Source organism: Petromyzon marinus, chromosome 55 (genome assembly GCF_048934315.1).
Source record: "Petromyzon marinus isolate PM22_M1 ecotype Great Lakes invasive population chromosome 55, UKy_Petmar_22M1.pri1.0, whole genome shotgun sequence".
NCBI lineage: Eukaryota > Metazoa > Chordata > Hyperoartia > Petromyzontiformes > Petromyzontidae > Petromyzon > Petromyzon marinus.
The window spans coordinates 13,989,517-14,009,010 of NC_133721.1; the positions used below are offsets into that span (position 1 = coordinate 13,989,517).

Below are 19,494 nucleotides of genomic sequence, written 5' to 3' on the forward strand. Positions count from 1 at the left end.
ATACTGTTTACTATAGTACTATAGTGTTGTGACCACGTGTTTACTGTTTACTACAGTACTATAGTGTTGTGACCACGTGTATACTGTTTACTACAGTACTATAGTGTTGTGACCACGTGTATACTGTTTACTACAGTACTATACTGTTGTGACCACGTGTATACTCTTTACTACAGTACTATAGTGTTGTGATCACGTGTATACTGTTTACTACAGTACTATAGTGTTGCGACCACGTGTATACTGTTTACTACAGTACTATAGTGTTGTGATCACGTGTATACTGTTTACTACAGTACTATAGTGTTGTGATCACGTGTATACTGTTTACTACAGTACTATAGTGTTGTGACCACGTGTATACTGTTTACTATAGTACTATAGTGTTAAATTTCGATTTAAAGCTTTCGTGACTGCAATGATTCATCTTCTTTGGTTCTTTCGGTAAAGTCACGTAGAATGAGAATAAAATAATAAATTGATAAAATAAAATAACACAATAATATTCTCACGACGTTTCGGCTACAACACAAGCGGCCTTCATCAGGTGAAGGGGCGAGACTGTCTGGTGGTTGGAACCGATGTGCGAACTTTGGCCCAACGTTGGCGTGTGGTTGCAACCGATGTAACCAACGTTGGCCCAACGTTGCCGTGTGGTTGTAACCGATGTAACCAACGTTGGCCCAACGTTGCCGTGTGGTTGTAACCGATGTAACCAACGTTGGCCCAACGTTGCCGTGTGGTTGTAACCGATGTAACCAACGTTGGCCCAACGTTGCCGTGTGGTTGTAACCGATGTAACCAACGTTGGCCCAACGTTGCCGTGTGGTTGTAACCGATGTAACCAACGTTGGCCCAACGTTGCCGTGTGGTTGTAACCGATGTAACCAACGTTGGCCCAACGTTGCCGTGTGGTTGTAACCGATGTAACCAACGTTGGCCCAACGTTGCCGTGTGGTTGTAACCGATGTAACCAACGTTGGCCCAACGTTGCCGTGTGGTTGTAACCGATGTAACCAACGTTGGCCCAACGTTGGCGTGTGGTTGCAACCGATGTAACCAACGTTGGCCCAACGTTGCCGTGTGGTTGTAACCGATGTAACCAACGTTGGCCCAACGTTGCCGTGTGGTTGTAACCGATGTAACCAACGTTGGCCCAACGTTGCCGTGTGGTTGTAACCGAAGTAACCAACGTTGGCCCAACGTCCCGTGCGCTACTGTGGGGCGAGCTGGGGCTGTGCGAGGCGTCACCCAACACATTGCCACGCCCACCGCTGATCCACGGAAGTGACGTCAGGGCGCGCGTGGACGCCTTCCGGCTCGCGCCGGCTGCGGGTGGCGCCCCCCAGTGGCGCGGGGCGCGGGGCGTGCCGGCAGGGATGACGGGAGGGTGAGTTGCGTCGTCTTGAAGCCTCCTCACTCCATTCCGTTTGTTTCAAACCACCAACCCCCCCCTCCTCCTCCTACAACTTCCACATCCTCGCTTCGTGTAGCCGAGTTACAATCTGTTGAGAGTGTGGGGGTGAGCGGCAGGAGTTGTGTGGGCGGCTGGTGGTGGTGGTGCTGGTGGCGGGCGGGGTCAGGGTTTTGGATAAAGGGGGTGGGGGGGGGGCGACTCTTCTGGCCGCGTTGCTGAGCGAGCCGAGCGCAGTGCCCCACCGCTCTCCACTGCCCAGCTGCGCTCACCCCGAGGCTGGCCACGTTCGCGGCTGGCACGAACTGCGCTCGCATCGTGGTCGCTCGAGCGACGCGTGGTGGTGGTGGAGTCCGCGTGGTGGTGGTGGAGTCCGCGTGGTGGTGGTGGAGGAGCCCGCGTGGTGGTGGAGGAGTCCGCGTGGTGGTGGAGTCCGCGTGGTGGTAGTGGAGGAGTCCGCGTGGTGGTGGAGGAGTCCGCGTGGTGGTGGTGGAGCCCGCGTGGTGGTGGTGGAGTCCGCGTGGTGGACTAGACCGACCCCTCCACCCGGCAACTCTGCTCAGCCATGAGCGTCGCTCTGAACCTCGGCGTGCAGGTTCCCGATTTCACCTCCGAGTCGCTGTGAGTCTCCTGCTCCGGTCTTGCGGGCCTCGTACACAGCACGTCGGGACACACACTCGGCGGTGGTGCACACTTGAAAGTACATACTCTACTCTGTGGTGCATACGCTGTGGTACAAACCCCCTAAACGAGAGGGCACACTGCGAGTTCGTATCGTCGTCTGATTTACTCGTACACACCACGTGGGCACGTACAGCACTTATCGGTACATGCTCAATGGTACGTACTGCACTTATTGGTACGTACAGAACTTATTGGTACATACTCAGTGGTACGTACACGATGCGTACTGATGTACACGCACATACCGGAACATCCTCCATTGTAAAAACCCATTGATATATAAAGATACACAGTTATACACGCTGGTACATACGCGGTGATACGTAATAATGAATACATAGGGATACGTACACATTGATGCCTACACATTATACACAGTGGCACATGCACACTGGCATACGTGCATAACACCGATAAATACACAACGGTACATAGCGGAACGCACACTGCTACACACTGACACACTGGTGGTGCACACACTGATACACACTGGTGGTGCACACACACTGATACACACACACTGATACACACTGATACACACACACTGATACACACTGATACACACACACACTGATACACACACACTGATACACACTGATACACACACACTGATACACACTGATACACACACACTGATACACACTGGTGGTGCACACACACTGATACACACTGATACACACACTGATGGTGCACACACACTGATACACACTGATACACACACACTGCTAAACAGATGCTGGTACATCAAAGACAAACGCACTTGTGTGCTATACGAGCACTGGCATATTACTATACACTGATGCGTCCCAACACACACACAGAGACAAAGACTGCCCGTGTAGCCCTGGCACACTGCATGAGCAAGTGCTGTTAGCGAGCAGCGCCTATGAAGATCGGCACGACACACGAGGGAGTGGGTGGCCAGCACCACGCCCGGCCGCCTTTGTCTCCCCCTCCCCCCGTGTTGATCACGTCCCGTTGGTGCACCCCAACACCCTGGTGCACACCAACGCACACTTTCGCACTCCCTCAAAGTCGTGAACACACACACACACGATGATGACGCACTTGGGAGTCGTGGACTTTTGGGCCCCGTCTGGCTCCACTCGGAGTGCCCCAGACGCCAGAAATCTGTTTCGCTTTCGCCACCCCAACCCGCGCCCCCCCCTGAAGCAGATATCTTGCGTTGAGCCCACACAAAAGGGGGCCTGTTGTTATGTTCCAGACACAACAACAACAACAGCGGCAGCCTTTGTACGCTGTAGCGGACAGAAAACATGTATGGGTCTCTCCCAATGCTGGCTTTCTGACGGTTACCATCACGTACTGTTACTGCACTCGATCCAGGGCTTACACCTTCCAAACTCTGCGTTTTGCCGAACGCTTCTGCGGCTGTTTCTTTTGAGTCGGTGACCATCGGCGTACGGCACTACCACGAGAGTACAAAGGGATGCCTCTATATATTTATAAAAAAACTGCTCTTTTATTGTGCCCTTATATTCCTGCACGCAGCAGCAGCATCATGAGGACAATCTATGGCGAGATGGAGCATGTGACTGGCGCCGCAGTAATTCCTGGAACATTGTTCCAGACTGTTCTGGCTCGTATGAATTACCATCCAGTATCACACATAATTTGCCTACCGACCAAAATCACCCTTCAATGTTGTGCCCGATATGGCCAGATCTCAGAAGCGAAGTCGGTGTTGTTGCCTGGCTAATAATGTTCTCGGCTCAGAGACGGCCTCGAGTTTGCCAGGCGTTGTTAACTTGGACTTTAATGTAGCCTAGGAGATGGCAGTGCATCAGTAGATTTTTGACCCTTACCTGTGCGGAGCTTTGAGCGTTATCCCCGTGTATGTTGTGGGTTTCCTCCTGGCCCTCCTTGTTTCCTTCCACAGTAAGCCAAAGAGCTCGTTTCTGTGTTGGGGGTTGTCAAACATATCGGCGTGGCCAGGACCCTCCTGCAAAAAAGATGAGTCTTGAGGCTCAGCGAGTCTTCCCCAAGTGAAATGAATGCTCATTATACCAAAGTGCATAGCACACGTTACGTGTTCAGTTATGATTATTATCTGCAGTTATTTGCCAATCTATTCGTGCATGAAGGCCTCCAAATGCTGTCAGTCATGGGGGATTGTTTGACCATACTTCACCAATGCGGGTTGGTGGATGCCTTTTTATATATTCTAGTCCATTCCCCCCCCCCTCCACTGGAAATTTGACACATGTACAGTACAGTACAACGTGCCGTGTGGGGTCACTACCTCACGTGCGTTTATTTCTTAACAGCCGCAACCTCTTCCTCATTCTGCAGTTTCTCGCTTTCCCACAGTTGTTGGACGTGGCCTCACTGTGCACGTGCAGCAGCATCACACTCGTAGCGAGGCTCGCTCTCCGCGTACTCCTCATGCCGTGTAAAGTGCACAAACACTACCGGGGTGCATTAAAGGCCCTCTTTACCTGGATATGCAAAGACAAAGATCCCCCTTATAGCCTGAACAGACTGTTGGGGAAAGTGCTGTTCGCGAGCACCTTATGAAGGCCGGCACGGCACACGAGGGGGTGGGTGGCTAACACCACGCCCGGCCGACTTTGTCTCCCCAGTGGCGATGTTTACACACCACACCAGGTACTCATTTGAGGCAGAGTCGACCTAGGGGGAAGGGCAGGCCCATGACCGGTTCACATAATCGCCACTGGCGTAGGCCGTGAGCGGGAATCGAACTCTGGTCGCCGGGTTCGTAGTGCATCGTAGCACTAACCGCTACACCACCGCTCCCCACAACCTCGATATGCACACACACACACGTGTGTTATTTTTTGTCCTCTCCCCACGCACACCCACACACTCGTAATGTTTGTAATTGAACGTGATTTTAGTCTCAGGATAAGGCGTGGGCGGTCATTGTTTAGTCTGGAACGAGTGCCAGTTGGTGGGCGAATAACTGGGTATTACGAATTTGTTAAGCCTGGCCCCTGTTTGAATGTCTGCGGTGATTCACGCAAACGTGACCTAGCTGACTTGGGACGACACATCCCATAGATTCGGTTGAGGGTTTGGTGTGGAGGCGGTGGTGTGTCGCGGTCCGTGTAGCGGTTGACGCGTCGTCAACCTCCGATCCGTTTGCCTGTCACGGCTAAGATTGGTGGCGGTCGACGTTTGAACCGGCTGTCACTGTAGGGTTACCACCTTTTCCACTGTAGATCGAACACAAACCGATATTTCTAAGTCGAAACTGGGTCTATTATCAAAACTGTGCTGCAGTTTACTGTTCAACAGAGCAACACCGGTACCAGATATCGGCACAAATCAATTTCTCCCGCCCGAACACAGTGTGTCACTTATTCGGAGAGGTGGCAAACCTAGATGTTCTACCCGTCGTCGAGTGAATTTTTCTCCGGGTCCTCCAGTTGAGAATATTTTGCTGCTATAAGCGACTTCGTTGAGCTATCATTTGTGGCGAGGTCGCTTCTAAAAAACTGATATAACTCAGTGGGCCTTACCTGGTAAAATAATAATAGTTTAGTTTATTTTTTAGATACCTGACCACCTCCACCAATCAGAATCAACCAGGATCTTTCACGTGGCATGGCGAGTCATTGGATTGGCAAGAGGCTGCAAACTTTAAGCTTGGGCCCCGCTTATGAACAAGGCCCAAGCTTCGGGTTGATGCCACGTTCCCATGGCCACTTGAACGCAGAGCCGGCTCTGTTCACATACCAAGGCAAAGCGGGCTTAGCCCGGATTTCCCGTGGCGGCCTTCACCGTTCCATGTCACATTCACCTTGGCCAAGCAGCCCGCGTTTTATGGGCTGAGCAGCTCGTCTTTCCCAAGCCGAGCCAAGAATTGAGACTTGCCAGGCCAGGACGTAAACCGAAAGTTGCCCGGTAAAGCTCGAGTCTGGTTGCTGTCGGCCGTGGGAACGCTCGCGCGAGTGTCGGCAGATCGTCTTGAGCGGCCGTTGCGTTTCGTCCGCCGCGGGGGGAGGCGGCGGTGGTGGCGGCGACGCGGCCCCGGCTGCAAGAAGCGCTTTTGCCGCTCGTCGCGGGGGTGGGCGCGTGATTCGAATCCGGCAGGCCATGTGTTAGCCGTAAAATAACGCCGTCCGCTTCACAGTGGACGGAGAGAGGCCATTGTGCGAAGGTGTCGCGGTCCAAATTTGGCCACACTTGTAAAATTACCTGCAAAGTGCTCAATTGGGATTACAAGTGGCAATCATCGCCCGCCTCCTGGCAAACTACCGCCACGGTGGCGAAATGTTAACTACCTCGCCTGGTATGCAGAGGGTGTGAGTTTGATCCCGACCCTAATGACTATATTTGGCGTTTGCATGTTCTCCCCGTGGTCTTGTGGATTTTTCCCGGTTTTCCCCTCCACATTTAGAAACATGTGTTAAAGAGTATTTGGCTACTATAAATGTCCATGTGATAAGCTACTTATTTTAGCTATCATTTGTGGCTAGATCATTCTGAAAAAGAGCTGTATAGCTCAGTGGTCCTTACTTGGTAAAATAAAAAGTCTATGGTTTAGTTTTTTACTTCAGGGACAGCTGCCACTGGGGGTGCCCTTTCAAATGTTTGGGATGACATGTAATGCAAGTTGCTTATTGCGTGTAAATCTCTCTCGAGAGATGGCCCAGTGTAAAGGAGTGCACTCTGTCAAACACAACCCAGTAACCGTAGAATGTTGAGTCAGTGTTGGGTCTTTGGGCCAACGTTGGTCCAATTGTTCCAACCACGTCGCAATGTTGAACCAACGTTGCACGTTTACTGCTAAATAATTTTATAATTACCAATTTTTTTTTATTCAAGCACCCGTGGGCTGCGGGTCCCGTTCAGGTCGTGCGTCCGCTTGGCCGTTTTTTTTTCTTCATGCGTGGAAATTTTGTTGCCGAAATAACCGCGGGCGGTGCTAAATTAGGTGAGGTGCGGGCGGAACGCTGCGACACGCAGCAGCCGCCCCCCTCGTTAATAAATCAACTCTGGCACTCTCGGCACATCGGGCAGCAGCTCGGCCCCACCGCACGCACTCCGTCGTGCCCTGCATGGTCACAGCACAGCAAGGCGATCACAACGGCGATTGTTCTCAACCCTTTTGGTATGGGGTGGCCGCTCCCTCCTGCCCCCCCCTCAAGCCATTCACAAAGCCCCCCGGAATACTGCGCACACAGATGTTACGCCCACGCTACTAGTCCATGCGGGGCATTTGTATCACGTTGTGCGAGGGTGTATTTTGTCGCCTTTCCTTGCGCACATTCTACATTTCTCCTGCACGGTATCCGTGCCGCAGACTATGCCCCCGCAGCCCTGACATTCGTGTGGGAGGTGCGGCCCCGTGGATAGAGAACAGCTGGGTGAGAGCCAGATAGGCCACTAAAAGCGGTAACATTCCGCCGTGCTAAATCTCCCCGCTGTTCGCACGACCAGCACTGCATACAAATATTAACAACGTCGGTGATTACAGGTGACATTTCGTGAATGTGACTCGTCGCGAGTCTAAGAATCGACGTATTGATGCATTGTTACGCACCCGGTGATCACAATGGGACACTCGAGCAGTACATGACTGCTGTTATCGGCGGCGTCGTGCACATAGCGTCTGTGTTTTACAACGCTGCCCCTGGTTGCCTTCCCATGCCATCAACGTGGCTTTACGCGTTTCACAACAGCGCTGCTTGCCTCTCAGTCAGCTCGTGGCACCTGCCACGGTGAACGGCTCCTCGAGTCAAAAGTTACCAGACGTCACGGCTTGGCTAGGAATGTCGTGATTTTGAATTGGCAAAAATGTGTATTCTGTGCCGGTTATAAACTTCCTTGCCTCGTGCTCAAAACTTGATGTGGGTAGTGTGGGCGTGGGTACCTGAAGAGTAGGCGTGGGTACCTGATCAGTGGGCGGAGCTATCAGCTCACCATGTACACTACTAAACTATTTTTTTTATTTTACCAGGTAAGGCCCACTGAGCTGTATAGCTCTTTTTCAGGAGCGACCTGGCTATCACAAATAAAAGCTTTTCAGGAGCGACCTGGCTATCACAAATAAAAGCTCAACATAGTGGCGGCTTATCACGTGGACATTTATAGCAGCCAAATACTGTTGAACGCATGTTTCTAAATGTGGAGGAGAAAAACCGGAGGACCCCGAGAAAAATCCACACAACCACAGGGAGAGAGACACGCAAACTCCAAATATACAGCAGCAGGCGTCCGGGTCGGGATCGAACCCACGACCTCCTGCTGCATACCAGGCGAGGGAGTCAACATCTCCTAGCCACCGTGGCGTGTCCAGGTTAAGCCTGCAGTTACATTTGGTTGCTTTATCCCTTTTAGGCACGTGATGCTGTTTCATTAAGGAGAGTGAAATTACAAAAACAAATTCTCGTTAAAGTTACATAAATGCTAATATTCATTACATTAGCTCTTTGTTTATTGTTTTTCGGATAAATTGACAGTATGCCGGTTGTATGACGTAATTTTCTGACGCTGTGTGCGTTTATAAGCATTATAATTTGTTGTGCTGCAATAGAAAATACCTCGACAGGCTTATGTTGAGTGAACAGCGTTTGGAGAATTAAAGCAGTCTTTTATTCTTACTTGAAGTACAGCAAGGCACAACAAGGTTAAAGGGAACTGATATCGCGATAATCTTCATATTTTTATATTGTAATTATCATATTGTTACAAATTATATTGCGGCATAATTATTTAGAATCCAGTGTTTATGTATGACATCACTTCTATGACATCCGTGTTTTTCCTGCCAAAAGTGGTGTCATGTGACCACCGGGTGACGTCACTATTGTTAGCACGACGTTTCACTTCACGTGCAAGGTATGTAGGTTGAATTTCTTTCACACCATACGTAGCCAACCGTGCTAATCGGAGGTGCGGGGGGCGTGAAGTACAACAAACTGACACACAAAAAGCGACGTTAATTATCCAACAATAACAAAAACCCCACCTTAAATTGTCATAAAAAATCCAAACAGAATCCGAATGAACATTTTTTTTAAATACGAAACGGATCCCTTAAGCCGGTGGTGGTGTTTGAGCGGGACCGCGTACCGCCCTGCTAGGGGGAATGCGACCGCCCACTAATTGCAGCTGCAGATCAACGGGCGGCCTGTTGAGCCGCTCGGCAAGGCGGAGCGCAAACCGCGGACGTGGCCACTACAGCGGCACTCAATGATCCAGTGTTGTGGTGTGTGTGCGGTTTTGTGTGTGTCGTTTAATGTGTGGTGTATGGTGTGTGTGTGTGACGAGCTCTGTAGGCCTTGTTAATGCATGTAAGAGGATTTGAATGTTCTCCAGAACCATAAGACGCTGCTCTGAAAACTAAAAAGAATTGATCTATAGAGAAACGTAACCCTGGGTAAGAGGCCCGTAGCCTCAGTGATGTCCCAGCAGTGATTCACATCCTGTGGTGTATGGGCTGCTGGTGGTTCGGCAAGGCCATGTAAAATGTTCTGCGGAGTGAACACTCCGATTTAGAGTTGTTTTAATTTAGGAAAATACGTTTTTGGTTCATGGTGATTATTGAAAAAATGTGAATGGTTTGACAGTAGTCATCGGGTCCAATATGGTTGGGAACCAATCTCCACGTGTAAATCAGCTCAAGCCTCCTGTCAATCACGTGGCTTCCGTGTCACGTCACCCCCACGCTGAATCCGCCTTCCCTATCCCCACCCCCTGTGAAAACGGACTCCGCTCCGTGCAGCTCACATGTGCTCGCTCCTTCTCTCTTCCCTCCTCTCTTCATCATCATCAACCCTCTCGTAATCGTCACCTCGGCCCCTCCGGCCCAGTGCTCTTTGTTTCTGCTGCTCATCTCGAGCCGTTCCCCAGGTGCCTGTATTTGGGGACTTCCATTTTGGCATGCCTTCGCTGCCCCACTGTTCTTGCTCCGTCTGCTGCTCCTTCTTTTGGCAATGGACTCGACTGCCCTTTCCGGGGTGTGCCACAGGTACAAACTTCTCATATCATCTGCAGTCTTCTCCGGATTATAAGACGATCTGGAAACGAAGAGAGACACCCCGCTGGACCGGTGTCAATAAAGTTATACAAATCTGCTCAAACTTTCAGTCGCTCGCACAGTTGCAGGATTATTAGACGAACTTTTGCTTTTAAATACAGAGAGGGGGGAAGGGGGGGAGAAGTGTCTTATAATCAAAAGAACACGGTATATTCAGGTTGGTCTTGAGGAATTGACGGATGTCAATTTCTAATGATGTTTCGGTACATAGTTGAGTCCACGATTATATTGTACGTAGAACATTTAGAAAAACCCAAATTGTTGCTTTCTTTGGCTCCCCTCCAGAATTGAAGAGGCGGAGAGGAGGTTTGAAAGTTTGCATCTGGAGGAAATGTGACGGCGAAAATATTTGCCCAAAAAAAAAATCCGAGTCATAGTTTTGTTGTTGTAACGTTGCAACGGTTGAACCTAGGCCTGCAGCTTTTGAAGGATTTAATCTAAATGTGGTGTCGGCTTTTTTAAAACCTCAATCTTTGGCTACTCTAAAAAGCGTGACAAGAAAGCCAAACGAAACCGGTTGACGCCCACGTCTGGTTCCGAGACACTATACACACACACACACAACTATATATACACACACAGCTATATATAAACTGTATATATACACCCAACTTTTTATCAAGAGACAAAGATCACCCGTGTAGCCTTAACAGATTGTAGGAGCCAAGTGCTGTTAGCGAGTAGCACCTGACAAGGCCAGCACGTCACAGGAGGGGATGGGGGGGGACAGCACGACACCCGGGCGCCATCGTCTCCCCAGTGGTGATGTTTACACACGGCTCCAGGGCCGAGGTGAGATGTTAACTACCTCGCCTGGTATGCAGGAGGTCATGAGTTCCATCCCGATTTTTCCTCCTGTTTTTACCTCCACATTTAGAATAATGCGTTTAGAGTATTTGACTGCTATAAATTACCACATGATAAGCCGCTTCGTTGAGCTATCATTTGTGGCCAGGTCACTTATGAAAAAAAACTATACAGCTCAGTGGGCCTTACCTGGTAAAATAAAAAATAATTAAGTTTAATAGTTTTACTCATTTGAGGTTGAGTCGACCTAGATAATTGTTACTCGTGTTGTAAACTATATCTGTGCACACAGATGCTGCCAAGGTGTAATGGTTTGCACACTGGACTTGGAATCCAGAGGTCGCCGGTCAGATGCTATCTCCTAGCACTGCAGGTGAAACAAGGGGGCAAGTTTTTCCCCGAAATCCCATCCTCCTCCCCCCGCCCGTGTCCACCCAGCGGTGCGAATGATTGCTCCACAGTCGGTCGATCGGTAGCTCACGTGTGGTGGTGGGGTAAAGTGCGGGTACTGCCACCTCTTCCAGGACGTCCGGTCAGTGTGGAAGAGTAGGCCAAAGAAATCTCCTAACCTAGACGCGTTTTCTCTTAAGAGACACACTTTAGTGGAGGAGGCCCCTTTCCGCCAGCGGTGGCATGAGCTATCGATTGCACGGCTGCGCCCTTACCTTCTACTCTGTACACGACAGCACACATGGGTTGCCTTCCAGCCGGGATCACGAGCAACATTTTTAAATATTTATCTCCAGGTCTGCCCGGTTCCGCGTGGGGCCCTTTTAAAGCAGAAAAAAGGGGCAATGGAATGTCTAAGCGTGATGGGCCAGAGAATGCCAGTTTCTTCTTATAAGGAATAGCCTCCAGCCCTCTTGTCATCTGTAATCCCCGTTAATGATCTCTCGTCGCGATTAGCAGCCGCCGCTCCACAAGCACCACCCGCTTCGTTTCATCATGACGGTGGTGGTGGTGGCGGTGGTGGTGGTGGTGGCGATAGTGGTGGTTGTGAAATGGGATGCCTTTTTGTGAAAAAGCATCCAACGCCTTTCCTGTGTGAGCAGTCGGTGGAATGACACCGGAAGCTGAAGGAGCCGCAAGGGAGGGGGGAGCAGCCCCCCGCACCCCCCCCCGCACCCCCACCCCCGTAGCTGTACACGTGGCCTGGGGCGTTTCACAGCGTCGTTCCCACGGCCAGTGGGAAGTGTGCCGGAATGGTGGCCGGATCGGTGATCCCCTACCACCCCCCCACCCCCCTGGCCAAAACCAATCTCGTGACCTTGACCCAGGTGTCCGCTGCTGCTGCTTCACCCGTTCTGTTCTTGACAGCTCGGCTCACTTGGAGCCCGACTGACCCCAGAAGCGGTTGTGGTGCCATTGGGTTACCGAGGAAGTGAGACGCTCGTGCTCAAATTCCTCGCCGTGGTGACGTAAAAAAATCTAAAATTGCGTAAAAAAATACAAAAGTTTCGGAAAATTACTCCACTTGAGCCCATGGCTACGTTCAGATTTGTTTAAAAAGTAGTTTTTAGTTTTTAAGTTCACTCCCTGACTCTTCTTACCAGTTGACTTGTTTATTAACATGAGTGCCATTTAGTCAAATAAAATTTGTTTACGAAATCGATGAGTCCAAATATTAATGTAGAGGTGCTTCCAAAAAGTGTTTTCTGTTTTAACGAGATAAAAAAAACTATGCTTCTTTATAGGTTCGATTGTTATGATTGTTATTCTTGTTTACAAAGGAAAGCCTCACAGAATCAATGAGACTCTTTCAAGTGGGTCCTGCCAAGTTTTCACGGCAGGGGCCACTAACTGCTGTCTATTCCGATGGGGTAATTTTGCAGAGGTAATTTTTCACATTTGTAAAAAAAATGTGGACCGGCACACAAGGGCCTACTCTCGCCAATTTACATCGCGCGGGATCTTCTGACGTCCATCGTTGAAGCAGACGCCGCTCGGCGTGATGAAGATCGATACGCTCGCAGTGATAACCAGGGCGGCCGCTTAACCGAACCGCATGGTTCCGCGCGACCAGCGGCAAAACGCGTCGTCACCGCCCCTCGTCGTTTTGTCAAATAAATAACTGAATGCTCCTTAAGGTCTCGGTGAATGCGTTTTTTTAGTCAAAATAAACTGCACGTAAATGCATTCCATGCAACCCCAGACGGTTACGAGTCGGGACACCGCTCTAAAAAAGACTTCGCGTTAGTCGCAGGCCGCAATGCCGCCAGTACAATCGTCGCGCTCGCGTATGAGACGACGCACACGCAGGGCTGTGCGCATGTAGATGGTGATTGTTGTACGTTGCAAAACTGGCAACTACATTTTTTTTCCGGGTGTCATGGCTCCCGATTCTAAAATTTCAAATAAGGACGGTTTGAACAACCCCGGTTACCGACCCAAAGTCTTTGACCCATGGGCTTTTCCAGAAGCATGGGGATTCGGCAGACCCCCCCACCCCATACACACTGGTGCTGTCAATGGGTCGCCCCTGGGTCAAGCGGACCTTGGCTCGCATCGATCGTGAAAACCGGGCATCCATGCGCCGCCGACGGAGGGCTCGCTGGAGAGCGTGGGTGGCTGGGTGGGCGGGCGATCTCTGGTGCAGTAATTACGGAATTCCTGCACACTGAGCGAGCACTGTAAGATCGGGCGCAGTGTCGCCCGTTGTCCTCCGTGGCGAGGAGGGGGGGGAGGCCAGGTTTTGCCTGAACCGAGCCCAGGAGCAGGGTTGCCGCTGTCCTTCCTGGGTGTGGTCCGGCCACAGATGATGAACCGTAGTGTGTCTGTGTGTGTGTAAGCCGCTGTGTGTGGTGGAGACCGGTAGCGTAGCGGTTAGTGCTCTGTGCTATGAACGCAGCGACCCGAGTTCAATTCCCGCTCAGGGCCAACACCAGTGACGATTATCTGAACAACCCTGACGCCTGTATACATGAAGTTTGCGTCTCTCTCTCTCTGCCCCCGTGGTTGCGTGAATTTTTATTCGGGTCCTCTGATTTTAAAAGTGGAGGGATAAAACCAACGTGCGTTTAGAGTATTTGGCTGCTCTAAATTTCCACGTGATAAGCCACTTGGTCGAGCTATCATTTGTGATGGCCAGGTCATTTCTGAAAAAGGGCTACATAGCTCCAATGGGCCTCACCTGGAAATATAAAAAATAGTTCAGTTGATTTTAATAGTTTTATTTGAGCCAGATTTCAGCTTCCAAGCCCTTCGTGAACATGTTTAGGGTTTGCATCAGTCACTCCCCTCTCATCTCTATATGTAAACCAGCCCAAGATTTCCATACATCACGTGACTTCTGTGCGGTCACGCCCACTCTGAATCTCTCCTCTCTCTCCCCACGACCGCCCCCCCTGAAAACAGACGCTGCTCTTCCTGCTTCTCTTTCCATGTCTTCCCTTCCCACTCCTCATCGCCCTCTCATCCCCGATATCTTGGCCGATCATTCCTTTGCTCAAAATTGTCTTAGTCCTTAGGCCAGATCAGAATTCTGCACAAAGAGCGGTGATCATATTTAGCGATGCCAGTTTCTGTGTATGGATAAAAAAGTGCATTACTCTGTGATTATGTACTTATTCAACAAGGTCATTGATTTGTGGAGTTGGTATGATCTCTCCTCCTGTTCTGTTGTATGCGTTTCCTCCGGGGTTATCTGGATTTTTCTCCCATAGCTGAAACAAACCACACCTAGTAAACTGGCATTGGCCAAAAGCATCACAAATGCTGAAAAAGTGACCCGCGAATCGCCAATTGGGATTATAAATCGTAATGCAAACATTTAACCTTGATTGGCAATTGAAAGAAACTGACTAATACAACTCTAGCCTTGCACACCTAAGGTGGCACCATCAAGGGCAATAGTTGGACTGGGCCCAGGGGCTGTCTCAAACATCATGGAAACGAAAGAGGAGTCGGCCTTAGATGGTGACTAGGGATGACAACATTGAAAAGCCGACCGGTTAAAATCCCGGTCTGACCACTCCAGAAAGCTTCATCACAGGCAGAGACATGTCCAGCACGTCTCACAACCGGTGTTTAAAGGCTTACTGTCATTACGCCTTGCATTAACCTATTTACAGACCTCTGCTGGTTGATGGCCTCTCCCACGCTTTGGCGTGTACAAGAATTGTTTAATGGCACTTCCATCACGGTCGTGGCGGAGTGGTTCGCGTGCACCGCGCTCCGAACCCGGCGGCCTGAGTTCGAGTGGGGTGTGATAATCCCGACCGATCCTGGGTGCAGCCCTTTGACCGGCGTGGTGAAGTATGGTCACACCAAACAACGACCACCGTGCAGTGAGGCCATCGTCCAGCATTGAACAAAATGGCTGTGGATCGTTGTTGCTGCATCGGGCACAGCGAGGATGAAACGGCGGTGGTGGACCTCTCCCAAGGGGCCGTGGATAAACACCGCTGTGCCATGAAGCGGCGACGGTGAAAGTGGTTATCCGGTGACATCGGTGGCGATTTTTTACATCCAAAACCTTCCTGGGCCCTGCGTTTCCCCAACCATCTCCCTTTCAACATCCATACTGGACATCTGTGAAAAAGAGCTTTATAGCTCATCAGATTCCTCCGGTATAAATACATATTTTGGATATGGTATCGTTTTGTGTAGCTTGGCCCGTACCCCACGGCCATAGCTATTAGGCCTCATCCTCTGCTATGAACTGCCGATTGTGTCTGTCTAAGTTAGATTCGTGGCCACCAATTAACAGCGTTGCCAAGTGATATATGAAGTGCTCCTGGCATCGCTGCCCCCTTAATAAAAAAACAACCCAACCACGTCAACCAGAATAGTGAAGTATGGTCAAATCTGCTACATGAAGACACGGTGTAGGGGAAGCCTCCTTCTGGCAGTGGACTGAGAAAGCATTGTTTATTTTTGTATTTATAACACATTACGATGATATGCTTTAGGAAAGTGCTGTGTTTGGCATTCTTTGATTTCAGAAAATGTATCCTACAGGGTTCTATAAAGATCTGGAACGAATTTTAAGGAAGCCGAAACGGCCTTCGCTGGACCTCCTATCCATTGGAATGCAAGATTCCTGTCGGACATTCCTGGAATTCTTTCGTGTAGATCCCCCCCCCACGCCTCCCCCCACCCCGGTTCAGACGATGGCCAAATTGTGCTGAAATGTATTTCTCACACGCGGCCCAAAATCGGGGGCCCTAAGAACTTTGACGACCCACAAAACGAGCAAAGGCGCAGCCCCTGCTCGTTTGCTTGCCCGCACCGTCGCCGCTGGCCGAACTGACCCCCGCTCCCAGCCAACCCCGAGAACAGGCAGACGGCGGCCAAAGCAACAAGAAGAGACAATTTCTGTTAGCACGGTCGCCTACGTACGGTGCGAAAGAAGTTCAACCGTACGTACATAAAAAATTTCCAAGAGCCGCAACCCATGCGAATACGAGGCGGTGGGTCCTTATTAAATAACGTCACGAAGCGGCCCTTTAAAGTGCCGCACGTGGCTCTGGAGACGCAGGTTGCAGACCCCTGCCCTGCAGGGTATTTGGCCTACTCGTTCACGTTGAGCAAACGTGTTGGAAGAGGTGGACGTGTTCCATGCTTTACCCCACCGATCGACCAACTGCGGTGCAGTCACCGACACCGCTGGGTGGACAGCAGAGGTGGGGCATGGGGGATCTGAGAAACTCGCACCCATTGGGTCATCTAGGAAGCCACTGGAGCTATGCACTTTTAAATCGAGATTAAAAACTGATTTCTTTAGAACCGCTTTCTGTGTTTGGTTTGTTGTCCTTCCCCCGCACATACAATTAGCATGGTTGGCTACGTACGGTGCAAAATAAGTTCAACATACATACAACTGCAGCGCCAGGAATTGAACCAGCAACCTCCTAGATGTTATGTCCAGTGGCGTGCGCACCATTACACCACCTGTGGTAAGAAAGATAAATATTTATACTTTCTCAGTCCACTGATGGGTGTAGGCCTATCACGTCATGTCTGGTCAATCGAGGCATTTCGGGCATACTTCACCACGCTGGTCATTGCGAGTTGGGGGGGGGGGGGAATTAGAACTCTCGACCAGTGCAGATATTACTCGCCACTGATGTTAGCCGTGGCACAAAATCAAACTCGCCGGGTTCAGAGCCCATTCCCCCCTTGTGCAAGCCATATGTAGTACATTTCAAAATATCTGCATATAAACGTGTTTATTTTAAAATATTGCATGACTGCGGAATGTGAATTGTGTAATCGTGTTTCCACGAGGGCTTGGTCATGAAACGGGTCCCAGAAAAACAGCTTGATGAGTAATTTCCAGGCTTCGTTGTTGGAAGATGGTGCGAGTTTGAGGCTTTGTGCCAAATGGTGTGTGTCTGTATGTCTATGTCCTTGCCTCACAGTAGTTTCCCCAAAAGTCTGTTAAGGCTACAGGGGGATCTTTGCCTTTGTGTCTATGCGTTTGTGTGTGGGGAGTGTTGGTACGGTGGTTAGCGCACTGCGTTACAAACCCGGCGGCCCGCGTTCGATTTTCCGCCACCACCGATAATTGGCGAATATTTTAACTGATTCTGAACTTTCCCTAGGTTGACTCAGCCTAAAATGAGTACCTGGTGTGGTGTGTAAACATCAGCACTGTGGAGACAAAGGCGGCCGGGCGTGGTGTTAACCACTCGCCCCCTCGTGTGCCGTGCCGGCCTTCGTGGGTGAGCGCTAACAGCACTTGCCCCTGCCAGCCTGTTAAGGCTGTACGGGGATCTTTGTGTGTACGTGTGTGCGTTCACACGTGCAATCATTAGATAGCGTTGGAGAGGGTGTGTCTCTGCACGAGCGGTGCGCGCATGTGTGCGTGCGTGTGTGCGTTGGTGTGTTTTATTAATTTATTCGGTGGCTTAAGTACACTTTACTCAATTTGGCCTTCCTCACAAGGCAGCTTGTGGCTTGGCTCGTGAGCTTGTGACCGTTGCAAGGAAGCGAGGGGCCTTGGGCAACGTATCGGCTGCTGCTGCTGCTGCTGCGGGATGGTGGTGTGGCCCTGACACGCCCTTGTGAGTTGAGCGGCCTTGTGTGCGATGGGTTGGATGCGCGGCGATTAGAATATTATCGTGGGTAAATTATTTATGTAAATTGAAATTGTCTGGAGATGCTCATGCTGCCGCTGCTGACACGCCGTTTGAGCCTTGCCCCCTGGCCCTGCTTGGTCCCGAGCGAGATTTGAGATGTCTCGTGAGACCAGAGGAGCACGGTTTGGTTCCGGCTCTGTACGGCAGTGGAAAACCCACAACCATGAGGGCCCCATTCTGGCTCCGCTCGGATGTTCCAGTGGAAAAGGGGTATTAGTGGAGAGAGTGCAATGTGTTTATAAAGAGGCGCCACAGTGGTGAGATGTTAAATACCTCGCCTGGTATTCAGGAGGTTGTGGGTTTAATCCTGACGCTGACGCCTGCTGCTGTATATTTGATGTTTACGTGTCTCTCTCTATCCTCCCGAGATCGTGTGGATTTTTAGAATCATAGTGCGTTTAAAGTATTCAGCTGATGATATCAATTTCCACGTTGAGCTATCATTTGTGATGGCCAGTTCGCTTCTGAAAAAGCTTATATATCGAAGTGGGCCTTACCTGGTAAAATAAAAAAAATAGTTTCATTTACGATCGCAGAAAATCAGGCTCACTTCCTAGCCTCGCGCAACATTGCCAATTCATGGCAGACTTTGTTCTGGGACTTTCTAGGTCCGCTCGGCATTAAGTGTGCACCGTCTAACTGGAGAGAACAAAGTGGCGAGGTGTGGTGCTGGCCAAAGCTCGCTTACAGGACGTGGCCATAACAGTCTTGTTGCCTTACAGAAACTCAGTCTGCGCTTGTTGTGCAGCTTTGGATAAGTGAATGTACCTCCATGATGACGTTTTTTGGGTGAGATCGTACGGGGGAGACAAAGGCGGCCGGGCTTGGTGCTGGCCACACCAATCACCTCGTGCGCTATCCCAGCCTTAATAGGTGCTCGCTAAAAACACGTGCCCTGGCAGCCCATGTGGGCCTCGTGGGATCTTTGTCTTGTGTGCGTGTGCGCGTGTGTGTGTGTGTGCGTGCGTGTGTGTGTGTGCGTGTGTGTGCGTGTGTGTGTGCGTGTGTGTGCGCGTGCGTGTGTGTGTGTGCGTGTGTGTGTGCGTGTGTGTGCGTGTGTGTGTGCGTGTGCGTGTGTGTGCGTGTGTGTGCGTGTGTGTGCGTGTGCGCGTGTGTGTGCGCGTGTGTGCGTGTGTGTGTGTGTGCGCGTGTGTGTGTGTGTGCGTGTGTGCGTGTGTGTGTGCCCACACGACAGTGTAGCGGTTAGCGCGCTGCGCTACGAACCCGGAGACCAGAGTTCGATTCCCGCACACAGCCACCAACACCAGTGACGATTATCTGAACTGGTCCTGGGCATCTCCTAGGTTTACTCGGCCTCAAATGGAAACTTGATGCGGTGGGTTAACACTGCCACTGGGGAAACAAAGGCGGCCGGGCGTGGTGCTGGCCACCCACCTCCTCTTGTGCCATGCCGGCCTTCATGGGTGCTACTCGCTAACAGCACTTGCCCCAACAGTTCGTTCAGGCTACACGGGGGA

The 19,494-nt window shown here is 50.7% G+C and overlaps 1 protein-coding gene across 3 annotated transcripts in view; it reads left to right on the plus strand.

Moving 5' to 3' along the window:
* The first annotated feature begins 1,283 nt into the window (after positions 1–1,283).
* LOC116954596 (LIM and senescent cell antigen-like-containing domain protein 1) overlaps positions 1,284–19,494 on the plus strand; it is a 49,561-nt gene continuing 31,350 nt past the window's right edge. The window contains exon 1 of one of the 3 annotated variants that reach the window (XM_076052405.1): positions 1,284–1,390. In XM_076052405.1, the coding sequence (XP_075908520.1) occupies positions 1,380–1,390 (11 nt within the window). In that variant the 5' untranslated portion in view covers positions 1,284–1,379. Of the gene's footprint in view, positions 1,391–1,605; positions 2,036–17,832; positions 17,942–19,494 lie in introns of those variants that run through there. The other 2 variants (XM_076052404.1, XM_076052406.1) reach the window with 2 other exon arrangements.